The sequence below is a fragment of the Rhodotorula graminis genome (assembly GCF_001329695.1).
Source record: "Rhodotorula graminis WP1 unplaced genomic scaffold RHOBAscaffold_8, whole genome shotgun sequence".
NCBI classification, from domain to species: Eukaryota; Fungi; Basidiomycota; class Microbotryomycetes; order Sporidiobolales; family Sporidiobolaceae; genus Rhodotorula; species Rhodotorula graminis.
Window position 1 is genome coordinate 1,009,636 of NW_017264935.1, and position 12,928 is coordinate 1,022,563.

The 12,928-nt window shown below is 67.3% G+C and overlaps 5 protein-coding genes across 5 annotated transcripts; 3 read left to right on the plus strand and 2 right to left on the minus strand.

Annotated features, from left to right (window-relative positions):
* Nucleotides 1–338: 338 nt before the first annotated feature.
* On the plus strand, nucleotides 339–1,567 carry RHOBADRAFT_54304 (uncharacterized protein; the record flags this gene model as incomplete). The annotated part of the gene is made up of 5 exons (XM_018417242.1): nucleotides 339–411; nucleotides 488–522; nucleotides 586–659; nucleotides 734–1,157; nucleotides 1,247–1,567. Coding segments are annotated over exons 1-5 (855 nt in total), but the record flags the coding sequence as incomplete, so codon positions are not given.
* A 488-nt stretch (nucleotides 1,568–2,055) lies between these two features.
* On the minus strand, nucleotides 2,056–6,265 carry RHOBADRAFT_28041 (uncharacterized protein). The gene is made up of 5 exons (XM_018412813.1): nucleotides 3,920–6,265; nucleotides 3,480–3,808; nucleotides 2,626–3,384; nucleotides 2,373–2,536; nucleotides 2,056–2,303 (listed from the first exon to the last, which is right to left on the minus strand). The coding sequence occupies exons 1-5, from the start codon at nucleotides 5,360–5,362 to the stop codon at nucleotides 2,281–2,283; spliced, it is 2,718 nt and encodes a 905-aa protein (XP_018270541.1). The 5' UTR covers nucleotides 5,363–6,265; the 3' UTR covers nucleotides 2,056–2,280.
* Nucleotides 6,266–7,095: 830 nt separating this feature from the next.
* On the minus strand, nucleotides 7,096–8,258 carry RHOBADRAFT_54306 (uncharacterized protein). The gene has a single exon (XM_018417243.1). It carries the CDS (start codon nucleotides 8,223–8,225, stop codon nucleotides 7,209–7,211), a length of 1,017 nt encoding a protein of 338 aa, XP_018270542.1. The 5' UTR covers nucleotides 8,226–8,258; the 3' UTR covers nucleotides 7,096–7,208.
* A 389-nt stretch (nucleotides 8,259–8,647) lies between these two features.
* RHOBADRAFT_49907 (uncharacterized protein) lies at nucleotides 8,648–9,497 on the plus strand. Its single transcript, XM_018415277.1, has 3 exons — nucleotides 8,648–8,764; nucleotides 8,857–9,346; nucleotides 9,414–9,497. Exons 1-2 carry the CDS (start codon nucleotides 8,654–8,656, stop codon nucleotides 9,304–9,306), a joined length of 561 nt encoding a protein of 186 aa, XP_018270543.1. The 5' UTR covers nucleotides 8,648–8,653; the 3' UTR covers nucleotides 9,307–9,346; nucleotides 9,414–9,497.
* Nucleotides 9,498–11,005: 1,508 nt separating this feature from the next.
* Nucleotides 11,006–12,844, plus strand: RHOBADRAFT_44984 (uncharacterized protein; the record flags this gene model as incomplete). Its single annotated transcript, XM_018414521.1, has 6 exons — nucleotides 11,006–11,391; nucleotides 11,461–11,694; nucleotides 11,773–12,108; nucleotides 12,173–12,268; nucleotides 12,342–12,464; nucleotides 12,538–12,844. 6 exons carry the CDS (start codon nucleotides 11,006–11,008, stop codon nucleotides 12,842–12,844), a joined length of 1,482 nt encoding a protein of 493 aa, XP_018270544.1.
* Nucleotides 12,845–12,928: the final 84 nt, after the last annotated feature.

Consider the following 12,928-nt stretch of genomic DNA (forward strand, 5'->3'; position numbering starts at 1 on the left):
TCGAGTCGACCTTGCTCTTCTGTACGCGCTCACGTAAGAGTAGAGCAGGGCATACAGCGGGTCGAGCGAGAAGATGACGTTGGTCGAGTCGACCGAGAGGTTGACGATCGAGCTCATGTTGGCGCCGCCAGACTGGGTAAAGTGGATCATGAACATGGAGGCCGTAGTGCTTGGTGTCGGGGATGATCTCGCGGAACTGAGTCAGTCGGTCGGGTCGAGTGTGGTGGACCGTGAACGACCGCCTAGCGACGTGGGCTTCAATAGACCCGTTAGTGATCATGCGGTACTTGATGCCCCCCCCCCCCCCCCCCCTCACCCGATGCAGCTCGCACACCGCCATGCCCCGCACAAGCTCCACCACCAAGAGCAAGTCCAAGCCCAAGGCCACAGAGCCCGCCGAGCCCGAGGAATGTACGCCCGCTTCTCCCCCTCCTCCCCCTCGTCCGCCACCGAGGTCGCTTGCTCACCCGCCTGCTCGCGCGCGCAGGGGTCGTCGAGGCCATCGTCAAGCACAAGCGCAAGGTGCGTCCTCCCTCCTCCTGTTCCCACCTCGTCCCCGCTCGCTGACCTCGCTTGCGCCGACAGGACGCCGACCTCAAGTACCTCATCAGCTGGGAGGAGTGCGACGAGATGACGTGGGAGACCGAGTCGGACGTCGGGTGCGCCCTCTCTCTCTCCGAGCTCGCCTCCCTCGCCGAACAGCAAGCTGACCCAGCCGCACCCCCGATCGCAGCGAGGGAGAAGCCGTCGAGGAGTACTGGTCCCAGGCCAAGGCGCCCCTCGAGCGCTACACGCTCAACAGCCCCGCCTACCGCGCCCTCGCCAAGCAGCTCAAGCGCGCCGAGTCCAAGAAGCCCAAGAAGCGCGCGTCGAGGAGCAGCTCGGACGGCCCGGGCGGCGACGAGCAGGCGCAGGACGAGGGGCAGGACGAGGGGCAGGACGAGCTCCCGGCGCGCAAGAAGCGCGTGCGCAGGAGCGGCGGCGAGGGCGAGCACGGCGGCGCGGCCGGGGCCGGCCAGGACGAGGTCAAGCCGGCCGTCAAGGACGAGCAGGCGTTCGGCGTCGCTGCCGACGGCAACCAGGAGGGCCTGCCCGGCTACGGACGCGTCGAGTGCGGCGACTGGATGGACGTGTACGGCGGCAAGGCGAGCTGGGAGGTGCGTTCGTGTCTCTCTCTCCCTCTCGCCGAGGATCCTCCAGGTCCCGCAAGACTGCCCCCTCGTCTCCTCCCTCGCACGGTCCACAGGCCGAGGTCAAGGAGATCGACACGCTCGAGCAGCACAAGCCTCACGAGGGCGTGTCGGACATTCGCATCGTCTGGCTCGACGGCACGTTCTCGGTCGTCCCGTTCAAGTTCGCGAGGACTCGCTGCCCGCAGAAGATTCTCGACTTCATGATCGACCACCTCACTTTCAGGGCCAGGAGCGACGCCGTTGTTCAGGAGGACGCGCTGTGAAACGTCGGGTCGTCGTCGGGTCGTCGGTCGCGCAGGAGGAAGAGGAGGACGCGGACGACGACGAGCTTTTGTTCGAGCTACTTGTACTGCAACTCGGCTTCGTTATCGGTCAAGCGGTGCTCTCTGAGAGCTCTGAGAGGTCGCGAGCGGCGTTGGCTTGCGAGAATGCCGAGGTTGCGTCTCTTCGACTTCCTCCTCGCGCGCAAAGGCAAGGTCGCACTCGTCTTTTCCCCTGCGCCGCCCTTGCAGCCACTCGTCCCCTCTCAGATACTGCAGCTCCGTTCGTCGAGAGCCCGCCCTCGAAGACCGGCTGGCTCTCAAGCTCGACCTTCTCAAAGAGAGGCTCGAGCGCTTTCTCCTCGCTGCGGCTCTCGCTCGCGAGGCGACGGCGGACACTCTCGACGGGCTCGAGTGCACAGACGGGGCCTCGCTACGTCTCTCCAAGCTCAGCTCGCTGCCGCCTGTGCCATTCGCAGCTCCAGCTACTTGCTCGCTCGCTCGCTCTCTGCCTTCTCAAATCGTCGAGGGCAGCGGCCGACACGCTCGCCGAGACGACGGCCTGGCCGAAAGTTATCGTAAACACTCTCGCAGGAAGAAAAGAGCCTGAGGAACGACGGGGTACACGATGCAGAGGACTCGTCGGCTGCCGCACGACGGTGAGGTGGACCCAGAGGGAGACACATGAGGGGAGGAAAGAGGAGGGAACGAGAGGGACGAATAGACGGTGTGGCGCTTTTGTGGATCTAGGGAGAGGGAGAGGTGACGGGCGAGGGTATACTGCAGAGGCGAAGGAGAGAGATGAGGGAGGGTCGCTCGCGCGACATCTACTGGGGGCACATGTCGTCGTCTGCGCAGGAGAGCGAGTCAGTGACATAGCGTCGACGACGGGCTCGAGAGGAAGACGAGGGGGACGCACAGAACTCCTTGCCGCTCTTGGTCGCCGAGATGATGCCCTTGCGGATGACAAAGTCGCCAAAGTGCTCGCCGTCGAGGCGCTCCTGGGCGTAGGCCTTGATCATGGGGCGCAGGATGGTGAGGATGTCGTCCTCGCTGACGGCCTCGCGGTAGATCTTGTTCAACCTGCGCGTGCGGGAGAAGAGACGAGGTCAGTCTCGAGGTCGGGGCGCCGAGGAAGAGGAGAAAGAGGATCGAGGAAGGGAGAGACGCACCGCTGACCGTGGTAGCCACCGCCGAGAAGCATGAGGTACGACCCGGGCGCCTTGCCGACGAACGCGATCTCGGCCGCCCAGGGGCGAGCGCAGCCGTTGGGGCAACCCGTCATGCGCATCGTGATCGAGTCGTTGCGCAGGCCCTCCTCCTCCATGATCTGTTCGACCTTCTCGATGAGGAGCGGGAGGTAGCGCTCCGACTCGGCCATGGCGAGGCCGCACGTCGGGAGCGACACGCACGCCGCCGACGACAGGCGCAGGGCCGAAAAGTCGACCGAGTCGAGGTGGTACTTCTCGAGGAGCGACTGGATCGTCTTCTCGTCCTCGGGCGCGACGTCGGCGATGATGAGGTGCTGGTTGGCCGTGAGGCGGAAGACGCCCTTGTGCACCTTGGCGATCTCGCGCAGCGCCGTCTTGAACGGCTTGCCCGGCTCGTCCTGGACGCGGCCGTTCTCGACGAAGGCGGTAAAGTGGCGGCGGCCGTCCTCGCCCGTCTGCCACCCAAAGTGGTCGACGTTGGACGTGAACTCGTACGGGCGCGCCGGTGCGAGCTTGTACCCGAGGCGCTTCTCGACCTCGGCCTTGAAGTTGTCGAGGCCCATGCGGTCGACCGTGTACTTGACGCGGGCGTTCTTGCGGTTGGCGCGGTTGCCGTTGTCGCGCTGCGTCGTCATGACCGCCTTGGCGACCTCGAGGCCCTGGTCGGGCGTGCAGAAGCCGACGACGTCGGCGAGGCGAGGGTAGGTCGACTTCATCGAGCTGCGAGGTGACGGCGCACGACGGCGAGCTCGTCAGGACTCGATCTCGTGTGGCACAGAGAGAGAAAGAGAGGGAGAGGGAGGACAGGGACGCACTGGGTGACGCCCATGCCGCCGCCGACCGTGACGTTGAAGCCGAGGAGCTTCTTCTTGTCGTCGAGGATGGCGATGTAGCCGAGGTCGTGGCAGAAGACGTCGACGTCGTTGTACGGCGGCACGGCGATGGCGATCTTGAACTTGCGCGGCAGGTAGTACTCGCCGTACAGCGGCTCAAAGTCCTTGACGGCGCCGTCGAACACGGGCTTCTGGTCGAGCCAGATCTCGCAGTAGGCCGACGTCTGCGGCTTGAGGTTGTCCGACAGCTCCTTGGCGAACCCGAACACCTGCGAGTGGACCTTGCCGAGCGACGGGTTGGCCGAGCACATCTGCGCGCGGGCGAACGAGGAAAAGAGGAAGAGGAGGACGACGACGACGGGTCAGGACCTTTCGACGAGGGCAGGCGCGCACGAGAGAGAGAGAGAGAGAGGAGGACGCACGACCGTGCGGTTGACGTCGCCGCAGGCCGCGATCGTGTCGAGCATGCACTTGTTGATCTCCTGCATGGCCGGCTTGAGGTTGGCCTTGACGATGCCGTGGAACTGGAACGTCTGGCGCGTCGTGAGCTTGAACGTGTTGTTGCCGCGCTCGTCGGCGATGGCGTCGATGGCGCGCCACTGGTCGGGCGTGCAGACGCCGGCCGGGAGGCGCAGGCGGACCATGAACGAGTAGGCGGGCTCGAGGCCGGCCGCCTTGCGCTCGTCGCGGATGTCGCGGTCGTCCTGCTGGTAGATGCCGTGGAACTTGGTGAGCTGGCCGTCGGCCTCGGACAGGGCGCCGGTCGACTGGTCGGCGAGGCCCTCGGCGATGGTGCCACGCAGGTAGTTGGACGCGATCTTGATGTGCTCGTTGGTGATGGGCTCGAGCTCGGGCTCGGTCGACTCGAAGCTGTCGACGCCGAGCGCCTTCCACATGGCCGGCTCCCACACTTTGTACGCCGTCTGCGGGCCGTCCGGGTCCTGGTCGTCGCCGAGGCCGATCGGGACGAGCTCCTTGGCGTTGAGCGCCGCGAGCGCCTTGTGCAGGTCCTTGCACGCCTTGTTGTAGTAGTGCGCGTCCTCCTTGCGGGGCCAGTAGTGCGAGTCGCCCATGCCGAACACGGACGTGTTGACCTTGCTCATGTCGCCGAGCTTGCCCGCCTGGACGCCCTTCCAGAACTCGCGGCCGTTCTGCGGGAACTCGCCCTGGCCGGCGACCGACGTGAAGAAGGCGACGTTGGTCTCGAGCGGGAGGTCCTCGAGCGGCATGTCGTCGAACGCGAGCGTGCGGGCGGCGACGCCGCGAGTGCGGGCGCGCGTCGCGAACTTCTTGGCGAGCTTCTCGCAGTTGCCGCCGTCGGACGCGTACAGGACGAGGAGCGGCGGGCCCTCGAGCGCGCCCGACAGGGCGTCGAACGCCTGGCGGGCCTTCTTCTTCTGGGCGGCGACGAGCTTGTTGCCCGAGCCGGCCTCGAGCGCCTCGCCGAACGAGGGCAGGCGCGCCGACAGCTCGGTGAGGTGGTTCTGGCGGTCGAGGAAGGTGCGCATGTCGGCCTTGATCTTCTCCGAGTCGAGCTCGAACACGTCCTTGCCGCGCTGCTCGGCCGACGGGTCCCACCGGTACAGGGGCCACGAGCCGACCTCGATCGCCTTCTTGGTCTGCTTGAGGAGCTCGAGGGCGGCCATGTTGTCGTCCTCGCCGCCGGGGAGGTAGGCGAGCACGATCGACGGGCCCTTGTACGCGTCGGCGTCCGACATGGCGCGCAGGGTCTGCGCAAAGTCGCCGTAGACGGCGACCGACGCGACGTAGGCGTTGCCGTACTGCATGGCGTACAGGCCGGCGTCCTTGCGGCGCTGGGCGGGGAGCTGGTCGCTCGGGAGGTGGTACGGCGTCGTGTCGATCATGAGCAGGTTTACGTCGGCGCCGGTCGACAGGGCGTGGTGCAGGCCCGACGCGCCGAGGTCGTGCGACCACGCCTCGGAGCCGATGATCCAGTTCGACTTGGGCGCAAAGTCGGCCGATTTGAGCGACTCGGGGAGCGACGCCGACGAGACGGCCTTGGCCTTCTTGACGTTGCGGTCGTCGTCGAGCCACGCCGAGAGCGCCTTCTTGCTCGCGTCGTCGAGCTTGCCCGAGTCGAGCGCCTCGCGGACCTGCTCGCGGAGGGCCTCGCGCTCCTTGTTGGCACCGAGGACGTGGCCGAGGGCGTACTCGGGCGAGGTCGACGACACGTTGCTCGACGCCGCCTGGGGCTGGAGCGACGACGGCGAGTTGGCGAGCCACAGGCGCTGCCCAAAGACCTCGTCGAGGAGCTTGGTGTAGGTCGTCTCGTGGCGGGGCGTCTTGACGGCCTTGGCGGCAGGTGCGGGCGAGGGCGAAGGGATGGTGCCGACCGTGAACGGGTTCGAGCCGGACGCGACGCCGTCTGCGAGACGATAGAGTATGTCAGGTGCCGCACAAGAGAAGAGAAGGCGTGAACGCGAGGGCGACGCACCCTGGATGGCCTCGATCGAGGGCTTGTCGCCGAGGGTGGCGCTCAGGATGGTCGGCACCCGGGCATCGTCGTCCTCGTCGGCGAACGCGCCGACGACGTCGAGGTACACCGGAGCCCACTTGCTCGCCTTCTTGTACACCTGCTCGAGGACGACAACCGTCTCGACGCCGGCCGGGACGAGGCCGCGGATCTGGGCGGGCGACAGCGGGCGGTACAGGTTGAGCGAGACGAGGGCATAGTCGGCGGGGAGCGTGTTGTCGAGGGCCGACGTGTTGCCGAGCGCGATGAGGAGCGTCTTGGGCGACTCGGCGCCGGCGTAGGCCTGCGAGCTGGCGCCCTGCTGGGCGAACGCCGACGAGAACAGGGTGGCGACGGGTGCCGGGGCGGCCTCGTCGTGGACCTCGCCGTTGCCGTTGATCGCGCCGTTGCCGTTGGTCGCCTGGGCGCCCTTGGCGAGGACAAAGTCGGTGGCGCCGCCGTCGAACCCAAAGTCGACGGCCGAGTCAAACTCGCCGAAGTGGACGACGCCGTGACCCTGGGCGGCGACGCGCGCCGCGACGAGGGCGCTGCGCTTGGCCGCCTCGGCGTCGCGCGAGTAGACGAGCGACAGGCCCGAGCCGCGGAGGGCGAGGACCGGGGCATGGTCGCGAGTGGAGGCGGTCGAGACCTGGAGGACGACCGGGGAGCGGGCGAGCTCCTTGAGCTGCGGCAAGAGCTGCAGGAGCTGCTTGGGCTCGACGGCGAGGAGGACCGGGAGGGCGACGGCCGAGGAAGTCGAGGCGGCGAGTGCGGAGCTGGGGAGGTGAGGTGAGGGGACGAGGACGGCGCCGGCGAGCGGCGCAGTCGAGTAGGCCTTGCTGTAGATGCTCATCGTGGTCCTGCGCTCCTTGTGGCGGCAGCAGGGAGAGCTGGTGGCGGAGGGAGGAGGGAGGAGGTTGAGCCGCCGGAGCACGTCTTCGAGCGGCGAGCGTTTCAGATCTGGACCAACGCGCGCCGGCAGATTCGCCCGGGCACGCTCGCCTCTGAGTATCGACCGCCACGGCAACGGCCACGACCACAGAGCACGCTCGCTTCGCTCCTCTCTAACGACAGCTTCGTGTGGCTGCTCCTCGCTCGAGAACCGGTAAATGTTCGGCTCGGCTCGAGGACGAAAGCGCGAGCAAAGTTGCGACGAGGACCGAGATGTCGCGCACGCGTCAAAGGCGCCTCGCCAAATGCGCCAATGCAGTGCGTCACCGTCTAGCGAGACGACCTGGCTACTTGGCCGAGGCGGCTGGCCCCGTCGTGCCGACGACCGCCTCCTCCTGCTTCGCGCCTTCTCGAGGCGCGACCGACCCTTGCCCCGCTCCTGCTGCCGCCCCGCTCGCACAGTCCACCGAGACCACCTCGGGCGGGCCCATGATCCTGCGCTCCTGCTCCTTCCACCACCGGTCGAGCCTCGTCCTCGTCTCGTCCCGGCCCTCGCCTCGCTCCTTCCACCACCTGCCGACCCGCGCCTTGATGTCCTCGTCCTTGTCCTTGTCGAGCACCTCGACGCACTCGACGCCCTCGCGCCGACACAGCTCGACGGCGCCCTGCGCCGCCATGCGCTGCCGGTACACGAGCCGCGTCACGCCCGCCGCGACGAGCAGCGGCAGGCACGCCTGACACGGCGGGAACGAGACGTAGGCCGTCGCGCCGAGTGTCGGGATGCCCGCGCGTGCGGCGAGGCACAGCGAACGCGCCTCGGCGTGCAGCTCGGGAAAGTTGCTCGCCCGCGCGAGGAACGGCGACTGCTGCGCCTTCTTGCCCGTGCGCGCAGGCTTGACGACACCGTCGAGGCCGACAGCGTCCGATGACGAGGGAGGGACGGTGTGTGGCTCGGGAGTGTTGTTCGAGTGGGCGAGGACGCGGCCGGGGTAGTTGGGGAAGGGGTCGGGCGAGGCCGACGACGACGACGATGGCGAGGAAGCTCGACGACGCTTGACGGGTGGCTCGCCGTCGTTCAAAGCGGTGATCAGGATGTCGTGCAAGGCGGCGGCGGAGGGAGCGCGGGTGCTGCACGGGTCGACGATGATGCAGGCCATGTTGCCGCGCTTGCTCGTCGAGAGTCGGGCATAGATGAGCGTGAGGACCATGTAGTTGTCGTCGATCGAGAGCGTCGGATCAAACGAGTAGTCGGCCGGGAGCGTGTTGCACGAGTAGGCCGCGACGCGCTCGTCGAGAGTCGAGAGGACGGGAGGTGGTGGTCGCGGTGCGGCGGAGGAGGCGCAAGGGAGGGTTGGGTCGGTCATGGCGGTAGACGTCGGGCCGAAGTGAGGATCTCGTCGTGTCGGCGACTCGTCGGAAGACCTGCTGGCTCGATCTGGTCAGTGTCTGGCCGAGGCAGATGAGGGCGCGAGGAGGTCCGAGGTGCAACGGCAACGGCAGCTCCCGCCAGCCCCGTCCCTCCCGCTGATGCCGTACGAGAGAAGGAGTAGTGCGCACATGAAGGCTGTCGTGCGCTCAGGGAGCGACTGAAGAGGCTGCCGGGAGACGGGCGAGAGATGACGGCGACTGGACACGCGCGCTCGATGCGACTGGTCGAGGTGCTTGGGCCGAGCACACGCAAGTGCTGAGCGATCTTCGAGCTCGAGCAGCAGCTCAAGAGCGACGAGTGTGGTGGGAGAAGGAGAGAGCCTCGCAACCCCGCCGTTCGCTTCCTCCAACCGCGCTCACCGCCATGAACGGCACGAGGGGACGCGAGCGGGACGACGACGACGACCAAGGCGCACAAGAGCACGACCAGGGCAAGCGCATCAACCTCGAGCTGCAGCAGGGCCCAAACCACTACGTGCGCCGACTCTCTCTCCCCTCTTCCACCAGCTGCCGAGCGCCTGAGAGATGCCGGTGGGCACAGCGACTGACCACGAGGGCCGCCCACAGGACATCTACGCGCTCCCGTCGTTCCTCCCGCCGTCACCTCTCCTCGCCTCCTCCTCGACGACGCACCAGTCGTGCGACCTCATCGTCGTCAACCGCTCTGCGGGTCTCGCCACCGGGCTCGGCCTGCGTCTCGGCCTGTCCTGTCCGCCCGTCGACGCCGCGTCCGCCGCCCCGACCCACCTCGTGCCCGTCAAGGACCCGGGCTTCTTCCTCCCGCGCGAGCAGGGGTACGACGCCCAGCAGGCCGTGCACCTCGGGTGGGTCGAGGAGGAGCGCCTCCCCGAGCTTGAGCGCATCGTGCTCGGGTCCGAGGTGCCCAAGGTGTACGACCCGCCGCGAGGAGGCGAGGTCCTCGAGTGGTTGCTCGGCGTCGGGAGGGCGCTCGAGTACCAGGGCATCCTCAGCAATCCCGAGCTGCTTCTCGGGCGCCTGCTCAGACCCATGCGCTGACGTTGTCGAGCCCTATAGAAGCGGTGCGTCTCTCGTCCTCGTCCTCGACCTCCTTGCCTCTCCTCGCGCCCCTCGTCGTCCTGACACTTTCGTCTCCTGCAGCCTCTTTTCTCTCGGTCCTGTACTTCTAGCCTCTCGCGGTCGACACGGACATGTTCAAGTTGTTTTGGAATACAGTGCACGTCGTCTCTCGACACTGCTACGGAGAGTTGCTGCCGCGCCCGAGAGCGAACGGAAAGACGCGCCCGCTCGACGAGAGCGGCAAGGCAAGATCGCGAGAGCTGCGGTTGGCAGGATATACGAGACGGACGAGCCTGCGTCGTACATTCGATGGGTCAGCTGGGCCGGCCTGAGGGAGGGAGGTGTAGAGAGAGAGGGAAGACGCACGAGGGCGAGCGAGACCCGGGCGCCTGACTCGGCCTCCCCCAGACGTCCGTCCGGACCCGCCGGCATCTTCCACAGAGAAGCCGACGTCGTGCTCCCTCGCGAGGCTGTTCTCGAGCGAGATGAGCGAGGAAAGGTCTGAAACGCGAGCCGACGCGAGACGGCGCGCCCGCGAGAGGAAGAGGAGGCGCAGCAAGCCGCCGCCAGGGCCGCAGACGGTCACAAGGTCGCTGTACGGGGGAAAGACGCGGTCAGCGGTTCGATTCACGCGAGGGCGAGCTGGGGCGGGAGACGGAGGACGCACGCGTCAGAGGGGGCGGATGCAGCACGAGGCCGGCGGCCAGAGGCGATTCTGGTGGGGGCAGGGCGCGAAGAGTCAGTCCAGGCTGCGCGTGACAGACGCGAATCGCCGGTTGCAGCCGTCGTGGGCGCGTCGGAGCCTCATCAGTTCGGGTAGGTGAGGAGGAGGAGGAGCGGGCTCACCTCGAGGATACGTTGGCGTGCGGACGCGTGTAGATCAGTCGAAGGGCTGCGCTTGTGCCACCGAGAAGCTCGCTGAGCTGTGCAGCTGACGGGTGGGCAAGCAAGCCGTCGTCGACTCGGTCGCCTCGTCGCAGCTCGCCCGCTCACCGCTTCCACCACGTCGCAGGCTGCAATGTGCGCATGCTCTCTTCTCTCTCTTCTCCCTTTATCACGTGTGCGCGGCCTCGGGGCCTGCGCGGCGAGGTGGGACGCGGCGCGTCGAGCTCGCCTCGACGAGGGCTTTGCGCCCTCGGCGCGCCGGTCACAGCCAGGAGGGCACGGCGCTACTTGGAGCAGTGCATGCAGGTGTGCTCGCACGGGACAGTCGCGCGCGTTCGAGCGCTCTCTGAGCGGGTTCGCAGCGCGAGTGACGATCACGTCCATCGTCGTCGCGTCGTCCCGTGTGTGATGAGCCGCGACTCGCTCTCGCTTCTCTCGCTGTCGAGCAAAAGACGACGCCGTCGAGACGGACAGGAACAATCGGCGTTCTGCGGTGCACGAGCAGGAGGACGAGGGCGAGGAGCGGCCGAGGTGGGCGGGCGAGGGCAGTTGTCGCGACCGCGGCGTTTCTGGAGCTGCTACGGGACGTCGACGCTCTACGAGTCGCTCGGCTTTGTCGCGCGTGACAGCGCACATTCCAGGGGCAGCGGCGACCAGAAAAGTCGACTTTTTCTGCCCTCGTCCTCGCTCGCTCTCTCTCTCTCTCTCTCTCTCTCCTTCTCTTCACTCTCCCTCCTCGCAAGGCGCTCGCCAACCTCCTCCGCCCCATTTCGACCACCTCATCCCACCCACCATGTCCAACCTCCTCGCCTACTTCCTCCGCCCCAAGAAGGCCGCCGCCCTTCCCGCCGTCGTCGCCGCCCTCCCGCTCCGAGCCAAGGCCGTCGCCCCCACCATGACCGGCTTCCAGGCCTTCGCCAACGACAACGTCTCGATGGCCGACGAGGTCAAGAAGGTCAGCCGCGACGCGTCGTCGGCGTGGGCCGGCAAGAAGGTCGACGCTGCCACGTCAACCGGGTTCGCCGCCTTCTCGCGGCCGGGAAACTCGGCGTACAACGCCCTCAAGCGGTACCACCCGAGTGCCGGCGTCGCCCTGTTCACCCCTAAGACGAGCGGCGTCGAGGCGCCCAAGCTCGAGCTCAACAAGACCAAGATCGAGGTGCCCACGTTCGTCCCGAGGTGCGCTCTCTTTTCCTCGTTCCTCTGCGACAAGTCGACTTTACCTGACTCATCTCGTTCCACAAACAGCTACCAACTCGGCCACAAGTTCGGAGTGCCCGCCTTCGAGGCCTTCAAGACCACCAAGCCGGGCTCGGGCGAGTTCGTCGTCGACACGCTCGACAAGGCCAAGCCCGCCTTCAAGACGCCGGCCGCCGTCGAGGACGCGGCTGTCGAGGTCAAGAAGGTCGACAAGGTCGACAAGGGCAAGGCGGTCGAGCGGTCGCTCTCGCCCGAGATCGACCTCGAGAAGGTCGACAGCCGGTGCGTCCTCGCTCTCTCTCTCTCTCTTCGCCGGTCTCGTCTTGAGGCCAGAGCTGACCTCGAGCACGCCGCCTGCAGCGCCGACGCCGCCGAGCCGGCCTCGTCAACCGCGCCCGAGGACCGCCCCGTCAAGAACCTCGGCTCGGCGGCCAACGCCAAGGGGCGCATCGCCAGCACGAGCACGTCGAACGCCGACGTCGGCTTCTCGCGCTTCGGCGGCAAGCGCCGCCGCTTCGACGAGGTCGACGCCGACGACGAGTCGGTCACGCTCGCGACCTCGTCGGCCGCCCTCAAGGCGCCCAAGCGCTCGAAGCGCATCGAGGCCGCCAAGGCGGCCAAGGCCGTCGACAGCCCGCTGGCGAGCACCTCGGCGCGCTCGCTCGCCTCGTCCTCGTCCACGTCCTCGCTCAACAAGTGCGTCCTCTCCCTCCCTTTTCCCCTCTCGATCGACGTGAATTGACAGTGGTCCTCCTTGCAGGCACGCGCCGGTCGCGTCGACGAGCAAGATCACCATCGAGGACCTCAAGAAGGACAAGGAGGTCGCCATCTCGGAGCGCCGCCGATCTAAGCTCAAGTACGTCCCTTGCTCGCCCTCTCCTCCTCTTCTCGACCCCGACTGACGCTCGTACTCGATCCTTTACCTGCAGGCGCGCATCGGACGAGCTCGAAGACGTCAAGCCGGCCAAGAAGCGCAAGGCGTCGCTCGAGGGCCTCAAGGAGAAGGCGCGCGAGGTCGTCGTCGCCGGCCCAAGCCGGTCCAAGACCCTCAAGTGCGTCTCTCACTCGCCCACTTCTGTTCACCTCGACCGTTACTGATACTCGCACTCGCCACCTCGCCCGCAGGCGCACCTCGGAGGAGCTCGAGGACCAGGCGCCCGCCAAGAAGCGCAAGACGGCGTCGTCGCCGTCGCCGGCCGACGACGAGGCGCTCGCCACCTCGGTCACCTCGCCGCGCAAGGTCAAGCGCTCGAGGAACGTGGGCGACCTGTACCGCGGCGGCTTCGCTGCCGCCGTCGTCGACCCGATCGGCTCGAGCGGCTGGGGCCGCAGCAGCACCGTCGGCGGCGTCCACCCGGCCTTGGCCATCTGGGGCGAGACGGCGCTCGCTGTCCAGGGCGACGACTCGCACCGCTTCGAGGAGCTCGATTGAGTGATAGAGCCAGGTGCGTCCCTTCTCCCTTTGACCTTCTCAAACGCGAGGGCGGCCCTGACGACCTCTACTGCGCTCGCAGCA